Source organism: Phyllostomus discolor, chromosome 5, assembly GCF_004126475.2.
Source record: "Phyllostomus discolor isolate MPI-MPIP mPhyDis1 chromosome 5, mPhyDis1.pri.v3, whole genome shotgun sequence".
In the NCBI taxonomy this organism is placed as follows: domain Eukaryota; kingdom Metazoa; phylum Chordata; class Mammalia; order Chiroptera; family Phyllostomidae; genus Phyllostomus; species Phyllostomus discolor.
Window position 1 is genome coordinate 86,440,935 of NC_040907.2, and position 16,023 is coordinate 86,456,957.

At 42.3% G+C, this 16,023-nt stretch overlaps 1 protein-coding gene across 2 annotated transcripts in view; it reads left to right on the forward strand.

The window, feature by feature from the left end:
* Positions 1 to 1,878: 1,878 nt before the first annotated feature.
* The window catches only part of CDYL (chromodomain Y like), a 145,166-nt gene continuing 131,021 nt past the window's right edge, over positions 1,879 to 16,023 (forward strand). Inside the window, exon 1 of one of the 2 annotated variants that reach the window (XM_028511856.2) lies at positions 1,879 to 2,300. In XM_028511856.2, coding sequence (XP_028367657.1) covers positions 2,277 to 2,300 — 24 coding nt within the window. In that variant the 5' untranslated portion in view covers positions 1,879 to 2,276. The remainder of the gene's footprint in view (positions 2,301 to 16,023) is intronic. The other variant, XM_036026516.1, reaches the window with a different exon arrangement.

Here is a 16,023-nt window from a genome sequence, read left to right on the forward strand (position 1 = left end):
GAAAGAGGCAGAACTTGAGAGAAACTTGACAAAGGAGGTGGAGACTTGTGATACTGTTGTTAAAGCATCTGATAATGGGAATTGGATGTATGCCTATGGGGCTTTATTTTGAGCACTGGCGTTCCTTCCAATTTATTGAACAAAAACTTATTTTGTACGTAGGAAATGATGCCAGGGGCTGGAGAGTCAACTGTGAAAATGAGATCTGGGAGGTCGTAGTCTTCAAATGGAAGTGGGAGAGGAAAGTGGACAAAACAGTTAAAACACAAGTGCTGCAATGGAGCAGACTAAGTGCTTCAGGAGCCCCTGGAGAGGAAGTAACTAATTTTGCCCTGGAATACTTTTATTTTGAGGCGACGTTAGAGTTGGAGTTTAAGGTTTTAGGAGGGCATTCCTAGCCAGAGGGAATTGCATGAAGAGAATGGTGACTCGACTTAAAGTGACTTACAAGCAAGCGCTGGGCTCGTTTCTGGGCGTGGGGAGGGCAGGAAACCCAGCGGAATCCGTAAAAAGCCTTGTGGTTATTAACTGTATATTCGGGGCACAGTCGAATTGGGTTTTAGGAAGAAAACTGGTGGGAGGAGCCTGGTGACTAGGAGGTCGTCAGGAACTAGAGCTCGGTGGCTAGAGAGGAGGATGTAGTGGGAGAAATGTAGGATTTGATGGTGGTTTCCAGGTGTAGGCGGTGGGAGGAAATGTAAAAAACTGTCTCTGCCGTGCCTCGTGGAGAAGTTCCGCTGAATTCAGCAGGAAGCTTTGGAGTTGCCGGCAGTTTGGGAGAGTCGGGCCAGGAAGCTCTTTTCTCTTCCCGCACGGATGGGGAAACGTCCATTCTCCTAGCAGGTGTGCCCTGGAAGCTTGGCATGAGGGCCGTTCCTACTTTGCCTAGTTCCCCCATGAAGTGGAGTAAGGGCAGGCTCATCGCTGTTCTGAGCGGGACTGACTGTCGGGTAGTTGTCCGCACCGTTCCCCTCAAAGAGAACCACCATTGACAGTTTCCTTCCTTTGGAACCCAGACCTCCCTGGAGTCCAGAATCCGACCCCTCCTCCCATCTCCTCTTTGGAGGAGGTGGTAGCTCCTTGAGGAACTAGGAGGCCAGGAGTTGGGGGAAGCTGCGGGCTGAGTGGGGCAGCCGCGCCTTCGCGCCGCCCTCGCCGGTGCCGGCTCCCTCTCCGGGCTCCCACCTCCGGCCTGAAGCCGAGCGAGCGCGCCGGGCCACACCGCGGGGCGTGTGATCCAGGCTCCGGGTGTTGGCGGCAGCCGCGGGGGAGGCGGGCACGTGCTAGGGCGGGAGGGTGGGTTCCACCTGGCCACGCTGCCAGACCTTTGCAGGCAGGTCTGGCCCGCGACCGGTGACCACGGCCGGTGCAAGGAGGCGGGAGTTCTGGGCTTTCCAGGAGGGAAGCCATGCATTTGTCGGCTCGGCCGCTGCCGTCGAGGCAGTGGGCTCCCGACACGGGCCAGCTGGACCCCACGGTCCCCTGCTCAACTTTGGGCCTGCAGATGCCTACCCCAATGGGCGCCGGACCCCGGCAACCGACACCCACGTCGAGAGAGCTGGTGGGCGATGCCCCCGCCGGGACCGACCTCCGGGAGGGTACTTGAGGATGTCGGAGCCCCGCCCATCGCTCTTATGGCCCCGCCCACGTCTCGCCAGGACTCCGCCCACCGGTCCCTAGCCACACCCCTTCCTGCCAGTTTGCTCCCCGCGGCCACCCTCCCACCTCGGCCGAGAGCTTAGCCCACTGCTCCTCTCAGGCGCCCCGCCCAGCCGCCCTCACTGCCTATCCTGCGTGGGCAGTCCGAAAACCCGGAGCGCGGGAGTGTGGCTCCGCCGCCGGACCGCACTGAGCATGCTCAGTAGCCAGGGCAGGTTTTTTTGGTCGCAAGTAGGAAGATTTTTGCACTACACCGGAGAGGGGGAGCCACGGAGTCAACCGCGCCACCGTGCACTGCCGCCAAACCCGCCCCAGCCCGGCCCGGCCCCGCGGCGGGGCACGATGAGCCCGAGCCGGAGCCGGCCCGCCGGGGAGTGAGCGCGGGGCGCGGAGGGCGCGTTGCGCAGCTGCTCCTGCGCACAACCCCGCGGCCGCCGCCGCCGCACTGGCAGTGAGTGTGAAAGGCTCCTCGGTGCTGAGCTCCCGGGGCCGGGAGTAGGAGCAGGAAGCGCAGGCCACGCAGGGACCCAACTGAAACAAAGTGTTGGCCGCCCAGCGGCGGCGGCGCCTCGCCCCAACCCTGCCCCTCCCGCCTGCCCGCAACTCCACTGCCCACCATGGCTTCCGAGGAGCTGTACGAGGTACCTCCCCTCCCCCTCCCGGACCCTCGGGCAGCCCTCGCCCGGCCGCCCCTACCCAGTCCGGACCTTGTCTAGTCCGACGGCCCGGCTTTGCCGCCAGCGTCCGCCTCGCCCCCTCCCCCTCCGCGGCCGCAGTTTGCTGGACGGGAACTGTGTGTGAGGGGAGCCCGAGCCACGCTGCCTCTGGGCCCGTCAGGCGGGGGGCCTCCCCGGAGTTGTCGGGCCCCTGGGAGTGGGGGGGGGTCCCGGCTGTGGGGAAGTGCGCTCGCACGAGTGACTGGCTCAGACTGAGCCCAAAGTGTTCTTGGCGAGATTGATGGTTGTGAAGCCCCCTTTACCGCTTGGGGGTCTGTGGGCGGTGCGGGGGTGTTTTTCCTGTCCATTTAATAAAGCATTTTGGAGAGGGTTTTGCCTCCAGCTTTGGGGGGAGGGAGGAGCAAGAGGAAGAGTGCAACTGTCTCGGCTCTGCTTCTAGCCAAGCGATGCAAAATATCGCACTGAAAATGCTAAACATTGACCACATGCTTTAATTAGGTTAGCATTGTGGCCAGAGTCAGGAAATTTAAATTTAACGCTGATACACTATCATTCATTTGCGCCGCAGAGTTAAAAGTAAGAAGGGGCACAATCAGAACTCTCTTAGTTATGGGCAGTGGTTTTGCCCAGTTTCTACTTCAAGTTTTGGAGTTATCAGTCTGGATCTTTAGACATGTTTTGTATGCCTCAGTGTAACTTCTTGATGTATTTCAAAGTATACTCCCTGGGAGTAGAGAAGCTTGGAAGGCTTCTGTTCTTTTAGATAAATATTTTTCTGTCATAAATTTATAAAAATATCTTCATAGGGACTTAAAAACTTCTGGATACTCTTTAGATTCACCTTATGATGTATTTAGGGACCTGAGTGTGTGGTGTGTAAGCATCTATAACAAGTAGAGCACCGTGGCTCTTGTGAATGAACCCTTAATAAGTACCAGGTGAGCCCTTTGAGGTACCTTTTGTTGTGGGCATATTGCTGTTGGCACAGTATGGAGCTCTATTGCCAACAAAGATAGCATTCTGACAACTTTTTGTTGTTTAAATCACGTGTTGCAAAAGTTGTTAGGAGGAGGCTGCCTTCTGTAGAAGTAATGGTTAGGTTGTTGCCTCCTCTTAAATCGTATGTGGTCAATGTACCTTAGCTGGTGCTGAAAGTGTTCCCTTCTGTTAAGCCATTTATTCAATAGCAGTGCCCTACTGTGTTCAAGATACTACGTTGTATCATTTGAGTGGGTAAAGGGAAAAAAACACTCCTTGCTCCCTTCTAGGAAGGAAGTGTTATGTACGGGGAAGGCCCAGAAGTAGAGGCTAAAATGCAGAAGGTCCTCCAGGCTGAGACATACAACTAGGAAAGTACACAGTATGAGGATGTGAGGGGTTTTAGTTTCTCCATTAGATTATTTTTAATACTCTTCATTTCTGTGATTAAACATGCATAATTAGTTAATTCATTCCTCTAGTGTTTGGGGTGAGGGTAGCACCTTATACGTAAGTTGTATCTTGTGTATATGAAAAAGATCCTGAAAACAATACATTTACTACTACAGTATAAGGAATTACACTTAATGCTTCTTTGCTGCTTCTGTATTTTCTACTCACTACTTTCCTGGCAGAATTCCTGTATACGTCAAAATTGTACAAAGTTTCTGTTCATTTAGCATGTTTTATTGAATGCCTGTGATATGCTGGTTTCATTCAATTGGGAGCATGGGGTGGGGTGGGGGAGGAGGTATGAGAATGGTTCCATACCCTCAAAAAGGCATCTATTGGGGAAGAAATAAGTACATTGCAAGGAATGACACACCCACACAATTGAACTTCTGATTGTGGTTTTGTTTTAGTTTTGGAAAAAAGTTACAGGCGTATAGCTGAAGTGATAGTAAATAATATGGTGGGCAACATCAGGGTAATTTTGGTACGTTTTTTCCTTGTAGGTAACCGTATGACTATATTATGGGATAAAGTCTATATTTGAAAGTTCTGCATAGTGATTGAGAGCCTGAATTTGGAGTCAGAGAACATAGTTATTGAATCTTGATCCTGTCACTTTGGGTAATTAACCTTGAAGGCTTAGTTTACTCATCTGTATAATTAGAATCAATGCTTATCTCATAGACCTGTGAAGTTTAGATGAAAAAATATGTAAAGCATGCCCCGCAGTTCCCATAGTGAACACTCAGTAAGTGATGGTTATTACTTGAACTGATCTAACATGCATCCCTGAGGCCTGGTTTTGTTTTCTAAAATACAGAATTGTATATATTTTTAATCAGGACAGTATTATTTGTGAGGCAGAGAATGATACACTACCAGCTGACAAGGTGGGAAAAGCACTGAAGTACTTTGGTAGCCAGTCATGAGACATTAGTAGTAGTTTGTCCAATTCTGCCTAAATTGAAATAGAAGTTTCATGTTTGGCCTGAGACTCCATAATTCCAGAGAGATACATTGACAAAAGGGGAAGTTCAAAGTCTTGCTTTTTGAAGCTATATCGTATGGTAAGAGCAGGATCTGCAGTAGCTAGGTGAACTCGGGCAAGTTAGTTACCTGATTGCTAAGCCATTGTTTTCTCACCTGAAAAGAAATGAGATCTCCAACACTTAGGATGTTGCCTGGTATATGGTAATAGGTCCTAGTAAGTGCTTAAATGGTTATTGTAATTATTCCTTGTGAATAAAAAATAAGGGATGAGAGCCTAGACAGGATGGGGTGAAACATCAGCCTGTAAGCCTTCCAAAGTTTGACGAGCTACTGTTAATTGATGATACAGTAGATTTATTTTCTGCATCACCATCAAACTATACCAGGGAAGACAGATTTTTGACTCACTCTTGGTAAGAACCTGATAGCTTTCATAAAAAGACAAACATCCTTAGGTCAGAACTCCACAAACTTATGTAAAGGGCCAGAATAGTTTAATGTTTTAGACCTTGCCAGCCATGCAGTTCTTGTAACTACTCACCTCTGTGGTCATAAACAATACCTAAATGAATGAATCCTGTGTTTCAATATACTGTTTATGGACAATAAAATTCAAGTTTCGTATAATTTTTATATGTCATGAAATATCCCCTTTTTTAAAATTGCTTAAAATTGTAAAAACCATTTTAGTTTATGAGTCCTACAAAAGCAGTCAGTGGGCTAGATTTGGCCTCCAGGTCTTCATTTGGTACTTCTGCTTTAGAGGATCTGTTCTGGAGCTGAGGTTACTTTGGAGGTGGGGCTTATGGAAGGGAAATGTGAAGGAATTGAAGACCTTGTGCGCAAGTCCAGCTCTAGATTTAGAGCCAGTAGTGCTAGGTTCCACTCTTCCCTTCAGTATGTTGATTGAATAAGAAATTAACCCTATAATAATATGGAGAAGCATTCTTCTTACTTGTCTATCCTAATTCCTTTTTTCTCAGTGGATATGGGGTTTTCCCTTGAGAACTACTATGATAGCTAATTATATTTCAGCAAGATTTCAGTGATCTATTCTTGACCTTTTGAGAAATATCCTATACATAGAAGTAAGCTTTTAAAAATGAAATTGTACCAGGCTTATAAAAATGTCTTAACGTTGATTGGAAGAATAATCAGAATTTGGGGGAAAGGGAAGTTCTTTTGAATCTCTTTACCCTTGGGATGAGATTACTCTCGTCCTGTGTACCACGAGGGTTTTATGTATAATGACCAAAAGCACAGTTATAACTAAAATCTGCACATGTAGTTTAAATGAAGTCAAAAAATCGAAAACCTGTGGATCTGGAGACAACTGGTTGAGATAAACCAGTGTCTGTTGTGTGTAGTGTAGCTGGCTCTTAAAAGATTGAGAATCACCAAAATTAAAAAATGAAGAGAGTTATTTGACTTCTGAAGTTGATTGAGGGGGCAATAAAGTCAATGTGTGTGTATTTTTTAATTTTATTTTTATTTTTCAAGTATTATTTTATTGATTATGCTATTACAATTGTCCCAATTTTTTTTTCTCCCCTTTATCCCCTCTTCCTTATACTGCCCCCCTCACCCCTCCAGCACCTACCCCCCCCCACAATTCATGTCCATGTTTCACTTCCCCCTGACTTTTTGTGCATACCTATTCTGCTTCTTATTCCTTGTACCTTTTCCCCCCATTGTCCCCCTCTCCCTCCCCACTGATAACCCTCCCTGTGATCTCTATTTCTGTGATTTGTTCCTGTTCTAGTTGTTTGCTTAGTTTTTGTGTTTGTTTTTTATGTTCAGTTGTTGATAGCTATGGGTTTGTTATCATTTCCTGTTCATAGTTTTTGATCTTCTGTTTCCTAGATAAGTCATTTTAACATTTCATATAATAAGAGTTTGGTGGTGGTGAACTCCAAAGAGTTTGGTGGTGGTGACCTTATCTGGGAAGCACTTTATCTGCCCTTCCATTCTAAATGATAACTTTGCTGGATAGAGTCATCTTGAATGTAGGTCCTTGCCTTTTATGACTTGGAATACTTCTTTCCAGCCCCTTCTTGCCTGCAAGGTTTCTTTTGAGAAATCAACTGATAGTCTTATGGGAACTCCTTTGTAAGGAACTGTCTCCTTTTCTCTTGCTACTTTTACGATTCTCTCGTTTTAATCTTGCATGACTTGATTATGATGTACCTGGATGTGCTCCTCCTTGAGTCCAGTTTCTTTGGGACTCTGGGCTTCCTGGACTTCCTGGAAGTCTATTACCTACACCATATTGGGGAAGTTTTTCTTTGTTACTTGTTTAAATAGGATTTCAATATCTTGCTCTTCTTCTCCTTACGGCACTCCCATGATTCTGGATGTTGGAATGTTTAGTTGTCCCACAGACTCCTGAGCCTCCCCTCATTTTAAAAAACTCTTGTTTCTTCATTCTGTTCCCATTGGATGCTTGCTTTTTCCTTTTGTTCCAAACCGTTGATCTGAGTCCCAGTTTCCTTCCCTTCGCTGTTGGTTCCCTGTATGTTTTCCTTTATTTCACTTAGTATAGCCTTCATTTCTTCCTTCATTTTGCAACTGAGCTCGACCAATTCTGTGAGCATCCTGATTACTGGTGTTTTGAACTCTGCATTAGACAGGTTGGCTATCTCCTCATCACTTAGTTCTTTTTCTGGAGCTTTGATCTGTTCTTTCATTTGTGCCATATTTCTTTGTCTCGGCACATCTCTGGCTGGATGTTTCTTCAATTCCTTGGTTGTTGGACTTATATGCAAATGTTTTTCCGACAATTCGGGTTGTTCTGTGTTTTTAAATTGGTTCTTTTCCTTCTTTTGGTTGTGTGAGGAAGCAAAGCATTTCTGCTTATACCTCCATCTTGGACCCTCCCTTACTTATTTCAAATGTGTGTATATTTTGAAAATTAACACACTATCTTAAATGTGAACTGTTGAGAATATTATTCATTTGCCTAAACAGTGGTGTAGATACATCTCCTGTGTTTTCCCTTTGAATTTGCTTTCAATTCTTGTGTACTATAATAAATCTTTCTGTTCTTGTGCTAATACTTATTGAGTTTTTCCTTTTGCTCTTTAATGATTTTAACCATTGAATATATTCATGGTACATAGAAATACTTTATTTGCAGCGTTCTGATTCACAGTTTTGATTATCCATGGTATACAAAGCCAGTATTAGTCAAATTTTTATGAATAAGGAGTAATAGTTATATACTGTGTTTTTGCAGGTGCAACAGTATTGTCTAGGATACTTTTAAAATACAGATTCTTTGGGTCAGACCATGAAATTGTGTTTCCAGTGTTTGAATAGAGACAGGAATCTATGTTCCAATAAGCTTCTTTTTGGAATGCCAGGTAGATTTAGGAGTCTTTGGATTGCAGTGGTCTGTATTTCTGACAGTGAGGCTACAAGCTGAGGTAAGGAGGGATCAACTTTTGCAGAAGAGGTGCTTTAAGTGCACCAGACTAGTCCTTTTTGTAGCCCTTTTGACCATTGCTGGTTAGTAATTGAGTCATTGCAGGAAGGGAGTATTAAAAACACTAGGTATGGCCCTAGCTGGGCAGTTCAGTTGGTTAGAGCATCATCTTGATATGCCAAGGTGACATGGTTGGATTCCCTAGTCAGGGCACATACAAGAATCAACCAATAAATGCATAAGTAGTGGAACGACAAATCCATGTTTCTCTCTCTTTCTCCCTCCTCCCCCTTCTTCTCTCCCCCTTCCCTCTCTCTCAAATCAATCAGTAAAAAATAAAAACACTAGGTAGTTAACTGTTGTAATTTCTGTTTTCTTTCTTCATTATGTGGCATACTTGTCCACCAGGTTATAAGATTGGTGCTTCCAATCTTTAAAAACTAGTATTTTTTTCTGGTGATTATTTTCCGCAGTTCAGATACTGTAATAGTTATATAACTGTTGAGTTCCATTTTAGTGAAAGAGTAATTACAGGAATGACTCCATTCTTGACTCCTTACTTCCAGGTTCCTCCTTCCTGAAACATTATGCCCTGTGGCGTTTCTCTTACATTTCATATAAGGTTTAACACTAGGATGGACAGAGCTCTAAAACTCTTTCCCACACAGACTTAACTATCTTCACCCTTTTGCCTTGGGAATTCTTTATTTCTGGGAACTTAGAGGATAAGTCTTTTGTGTTTGTATGAAAATTTGTACAGTGCATATGACCATTTTTCTGAGGGAGAGGACCAACAGCTCTCGCCTGTTTCTCAAAGGGATCTGTGACCCGAACAAGTATTAGAAGTGTTCTTGACACCTTTGAGCTAGACTTAAATGACTTTGACTTTTGTGTGTGTGTGTGTGTGCGTGCGCTAAACTCAACTCTGCTTCAGCCAAAACCTAACGTAAAACCATGTTAAACTTTGGTGACTGGGTTTGGAAGTTATATGCTATTTCCAGTCTTTAAGTGGCTATTCTTCAAAATATATCTATATAAAGTCTGAAGTTAATCATTGTTTGAGCTACACCTCTCACAATGCAAGGACCTTGAAATCCTTTAACTCTGATCCACCCATAAACTTACATGCTATAATCTTCCAATGTTTATTATTGTCCATGCAAAAAACCTCACAAAATAAAAATGTTAGTATTCCACGCAGACAATATTTGTTTAGCTTTACATGCATCTTTACCACTGTCTTCAATCATCAGTCATATTATAGAACTTCTTGTGGGGTGATTTTTTTTTTCTTTCTTGACTACTATATCCCTTTAGAGATTCTTTAGTGAAGGTTATGGATGGAAAGGTCTGTTGGTCTTTGATTATCTAAAAATTATTTTGCTCTATTTTTGAAAAATAGAACCGATTCCAAATAAAGCCAGTGAATTTTGTGTTGTTGTTTTTTAAGATTATATGTTATTTATTTATTTTTAGACAGAGGGGAAAAGAGGGAGAGAGGAGAGAAATGTGCACCCCCTACTGAGGACCTGGCTTGCAACCCAGACATGTGCCCTGACTGGGAATTGAACTGGATACCCTTGGTTTGCAGCCCAGCACTCGATCTATGAGCTACACCAGCCAGGGCTGAGTCGGTTATTTCTTTTGACATTTTGAAGATATTATTCCATTGTCTTCTGGCTTCCCCATTAATTCTTGAGGAGGTTGTTGTCATTCTAGGTTAGTTACTTTGCATGAGGTCTGTCTTCTCTCTCTGGTTGCTTTGAGATTTTCCCTTTGACTTTGGTGTTCTCTAATTTACATTTGTAGACATTGTTAGTTTATTAATAAGCTTGGTATATGTTATGCTTCTTTTGTGTATTTGTGCCTTATTAGTTCTAAAAATTTATAGGCCATTTTATCAAATACTGCTGCTCTTCTGTAGTCTTATGGAATTCCAAGTCGCCATTTATTGGGTTGGCCAAAAAGTCCAACCCAATAATCCGTTACATTTTTTCTGAATGATGCTATCGTAGTGCCTAGTTGTCTTTAACTTCACTTGAACAATTCTGTTAGATTGTATTGTGACAGCTGTCATATCAGTGTGCACTTAAAAACAAATTGGTTGAATTTTTGTGCAGCCATTTTAACATTGAAGATGGAAGAAGATAATGCAACGTATTTGGAGTATTATGTTTTATTATTTCAAGAAAGGTGAAAATGCAACTGAAACACAAAAATAAAGATTTGTGCAGCATATGGAGAAGGTACTGTGGCTGATCGAACATATCAGAAGTGGTTTGTGAAGTTTCTTGGTACTATTGACATTTTGGTCAAATAGTTCTTTGCTGTGTGGCTGCCTTATGCATTGGAAGATGTCAGCAGCACCCCTGTCCTCTACCCACTAAAAGTCAATAGTGGGAGATAGCTGGCATACTCAAATATCCAAATCAATAAAGTTATTGGTGAAAATGAGAAATGTATTTTTTACTTTATGGAAAAATGCAATAGACTTTTCAGCCAACCCGGTATTAATTAGATCTTATTCTGTCATCTGTCTCTTACCCTCTCATTTCCATCTCCTTGTTTGCTTTGTTTGGATTTTGGTTATTTGTTAGACCTAACTTCTGGTTTAGTAATGACCTGTTGCTAATATGCTATTTAGCTCATCCATTGATTATTTTTCTTTTAATTTCAACAACTGTTTTTTTACTTCTGAATATTCTGCCCCCACCCTCCATCTCAGTCCTGTGGATTTGCTTTCTATGTCTTTGGTGTTCATCTGCTTTTATGATTGAGTCATGCTTTATGGTTGGGTTGGGGGAGTCACTGGGGCACTTGTATATTTTCCTTGCTTACTGCAAGCCCACTAAAGTATTGAGAATTATATTCTGTTGAAAGCCTAGTTATTTTGTAGTGAGAGTCCCCTTTGCGACTTTCTTTTCTTTTCTTTTCTTTTTGGCCAGAATCCAAAGAATCTTACTGATTCAGAATTTGTGGTATCATGAATAGGGAGCAAGGGCTTGAGCCAACACTGAGATTTATGTCAAGATGTTGAAAATACAAATAAAGTATGACTAGATTTCAAGGGAACTGTATAGAAACAGATATAATAGTTATAGAACTAATGCTTCTGAAGCAAAATGTTCAACCATCTTTGTTGTGCCTATTTTGGTATACAGGGAAGGGCAAAAGTAGGTTGTGAGTATGCAAAGCACAGTTTATTCTTATTTTATTATTTCTTAATTATTGTTTTTTTTCATATGACATCTGTAAATCTACTTTTGCCCCCCACCCTGTGTAAACATATCTTCTCTAACTTTGTTGGCTTGTTCAGTTGGTCTGAGCTAATGAAGCTACAGTCATTGGCTTACTTTTATCCACACCTATGCAGCCCATCTCCTTCCCGCCTCATACCTTTGCATTGCTACCTTTCCACTAAGTGGTAGTCTTCAATTACTTGCCAGCCTCATTGTCAATTCTCATTCAGGACCTCATCACAAATACTAACAAAAATCCTCCCCTTCAGATTCTATGTGACTGATATACTTTTTGTTTTATACTATTATTAATCTGCACTGCTTATGCATTATTTTCTGTAGGTATTAAATACTTTCATGTGTATTTTCTTCTGGAATGTTTGGCTGAATGTTTATTTTTTGGTTTATTGCAGTGCCTCATTGAGGACCATGAGTGTGGTGAACAGTCAATAATTACTAGCTTTTTAGCTAAAATACAAGTATTATAGTGACTAGAATTATGTTGTTTGAAATTACACCATATGTGTGAGAACTGTGCATTTAGCTATCTTATTTGAAAAGTCCTACTTGGTGTTTTGGAGGAAATTATTTCTAAATTTGATACAAATTGGAGGGAAAATATGTTCCTAGAAAGAGTATTCGAAATGTTAGCCACAGTATTTATGTTTAGCTCTTGGTGAAACATGTGAGGGGATGTCTAACAATAATATTTTCTAGTTGGAGAAGTTAGCAACAATATATTTAGGAACTATTTTTACTTTTTGCCTTATATCCATTTATAATGGGCCCTGCCATGTGAAGTGATCAAGAGGTTGGTAATTCCCTAGTGTTTTTTGATGAAGCCCAACAATGTAATTGTACATCATAAATATCTTTGGTTAAAATGTTCCCTTCATCAGTAGTTTACTGTTTAGTATTTCAGGGCATGACAGAGTTGAATATATAAGCATTTCTTACTTTAGCATATAATGGATTTGGAAGCCCCAAGTATTTAGAATATGTGAAAACACAAAAAGTCTTCTTGGCTTGTACACTTTGAACTGTTCTGGGTCTCTTTTGGAGACTGTTTATTATCATGCTTATATGCATGATATACTTGGATTTCAGTGACTTTCTTAGCATGTTAGAAAAAGGCATTTGGTAAGGGAAGGGGGACTGCCAAAGGTAAGTGAGTTGACATTAATAAGTTTGCTTCTGAGATGAGTTGTAGAGGATAGCTGGTGATTTGTACCTCTGGGTCATGGATCACAGGGGCTCCTCAGCCTCATAGAGCATTGCAGAGCATGTTTATAAAAAGAAAAGGTGCAAGTTGAAAAGAGCTGTCAAAAATAGTTTTAAAAAGTTTTGGCATGCAACAAAATTTATTTATGGTATGCTTTCCAAAGTTCCCTCCCAAGTGTTTCTACATCAGAAGAAAGAGAGTAAGTATCCTCATAAGGAAATAGAGGAGGAAGGGGCAGGGGAACTGCAAGCCTGGCCTGTTTGTGAATTCTCCTATTACCCTAAAGCTTTTGTGAAGTTAACAATGTATTCTGTAGATTTTTTTTGTTTGATATTAAATGTTTTAAAAGTACTTAACAGTTAAGTCTTTTCAATAAATCTTTGGGGTGGGGGGCGGTCTGGTTAATACTTCAGGAAGGTGAGCTATGAGTTAGTGTCTTCATACAGTCCTTAACCTCCTGCTATATATTTGTATCCTAGTTTAAGAGCAGAGACTTAACTGATCTTCCATGGTGACACTAGATAAAGGAAATACTGACTAATTTGGTGATGTATACATGAGAATGTTTGGATTTAGTAATATAAAATTTTAAAAATACCTTGTTTCAGTAATTGTTTTTATTTTCTATCTAAAGTCATCTTACTGCTGGGTATTCCAAGAGAAAATATACTAGATGTTTTTATCTCAAGTCTGATTCTCTATTTGAAAGAGCAATTGTGCTTTTCCTTGGAGTCAGTCATGTGAGCATTTGGTAGGTCCCCTGTTGGAAGGGGGCCTGCCTGCTTTATAGCTCCTTCCTGCCCATGGGCTGGACCAAAGGCTCCTTAGAAAACTTCCTTTCAGGGCATCTTCATTCCTTATCTCTCTCCCTGCTGAATTTTCTTGTCTTCATGTCCAACTCTGGTACCTCTAACTTGACATGCATCCCTCTACTAGGCCCCCTTTGAGTGGAGGGTTTATTTGTTCTGGGTTTTGTTTTTTGACTCTTGACACAGATTCTGTCCTTGGTTGTTGCCTTGTTCCAAGCCTCTGGCCTGGGAGGTAGGGGTCTGACTGTCCACTTTTGCTTACCTTGTTTTTAAACTGTGCAATCCAGAGGAAATCCTCACTGTCCTATACTTCAGATACCTGAGGTGGAATTTAGTCAATTCTGTCAGAACAACAGTTCCTCCCTGCCCCCCACTTAGTCCTCTTGTATGCAGATGAGCTTTTGAACTTGAGGTAAATGATCACTTTTAAAGTTTTTTTTGTTTTGTTTTTGTTTTTAAAGACTGAACACCTTTTTTTTTTTAGATTTTATTTATTTTTAGAGAAGGAAGGAAGGGGGGGGAGAGAGAGAGAGAGAGAGGGAGAGAGGGAGAGAGAGAGAGAGAAACATCAATGTGCGGTTGCTGGGGGTTATGGCCTGCAACCCAGGAATGTACCCTGGCTGGGAATCGAACCTGGGACACTTTGGTTCCCAGCCCGTGCTCAATCCACTGAGCTGCGCCAGCCAGGACTTTTAAAGTTTTAAGTATATTTTATTGATTATGCTATTATAGTTGTCCTGTTTTTTTTCTCCCCTTTATCCCCTTCTGCCCTGCACCTCCCCACCCTCCAGCATTCCCACATCTTAGTTCATGTCCATGGGTCATACATACAAGTTCTTTGGCTTCTCCATTTCTTATACTGTACTTAACCTCCTCCTGTCTATTTTGTACCTACCATTTATGTTTCTAATTCCTTGTACCTTTTACCCTCTTCTCCCGCCTCCCCCTCCCCACTGATATTCCTCCACGTGATTTCCATTTCTGTTCCTGTTCTAGTTGTTTGCTTGGTTTGGTTTTATTTTTGTTTAGGTTCAGTTGTTGATAGTTGTGAGTCTGTTGTCATTTTACTGAGTTCATAGTTTTGATCTTCTTATTTTTCTTAGATAAGTCCCTTTAACATTTCATACAATAAGGGCTTGGTGATGATGAACTCCTGTAACTTTACCTTGTGTAGGAAACACTTTATCTGACCGTCCATTCTAAATGATAGCTTTGCCAGATAGAGTAATCTTTCGTGTATGTAGGTCTTTGCCATTCATGACTTTGAATACTTCCCAGCCCCTTCTTGCCTGCAAGGTTTCTTTTGAGAAATCAACTGATAGTCTTATGGGAACTCCTTTAGGGAGCTGTCTCCTTTTCTCTTGCTGCTTTTAAGATTCATTCCTTATGTTTAATCTTGGGTAATTTAATTATGATGCGCCTTGGTGTGTTCATCCTTGGGTCCAATTTCTTTGGGACTCTCTGAGCTTCCTGGACTTGTATGCCTATTTCCTTCACCAAATTGGGGAAGTATTCCTTCATTATTTTTTCAAACAAGTTTTCAATTTTTTGCCCTTCCTCTTCTCCTTCTGGCATCCCTATGCTTTGGATGTTGGAATGTTTAAAGTTGTCCCAGAGGTTCCTAAGCTTCTCCTCATTTAAAAAAAACAAAAAACAAAAACAAAAAAACCTCTTATTTCTTTAGTCTGTTCCTGTTGAATGTTTATTTCTTCCTTTTGTTCGAAATTTTTTATTTCAGTCCTGATTTCCTTCCCTTATCGTTGGTTCCCTGTGAATTTTCCTTTACTTCACTTTGTATAGCCTTCACTTTTATTTTGTATCTGTACTCAATCATTTCTCTGAGCATCGTGATTGCCCATGTTTTGTACACTGCTTCTGATAGGCTGGCTACCTCCTCATCACTTAGTTCTTTTTCTGGAGTTTTGATCTGTTTTTTTCATATGGGACATATTTTGTTGTCTGTGTGCACCTGTTACATTGTAAGGGGCAGAGCCTTAGGTATATGCCAGGGTGGGGTAACCTACTTCACTGTGTTGTGGCGCTGTCTGGGGGAGGGGTTCGGAGAGGAAACAGTACCGCTTCCTAGGCTTTCTGCCCAACTGTCAGTCCCTTTCCTTGCTCCCCACCAGCGTACTGCACCCTTCTGGTGTTGATTTCCAGGTGGGTGGGCTTACGTGCATTCTAGAACCTTGTGGGCCCCTCCAGTAGACTCTCCTATAAGACTGGCAGTTTCTCCCGCTGCTGCAACCCCCACAGATTTTTACACCCAGAAATCTGAAGCTTACTTCTCCTGTGCTGAAACCCTGGGTTGTGTGATCTGTCTCCTTCCCCAGTTGTTCCTCCTGGTTTATTTGTGCACAAATGTTGGACTTCCGGGTCCACCAACGCTGGCTTGCCCACCTTAGTCCTCCAGCCACTGCCTAGCCACGAGTCTTCCCCACCTTGGCTGCCCTTCTCCATCCCTCCTACTGGTCTGGATGAAATGTTTCTTCTTTAACTCCTTGGTTATTGGACTTCCATACAGTTTTATTTTCTGGCAGTTCTGGTTGTTTTTTAGTTTTTAACTTGGTTG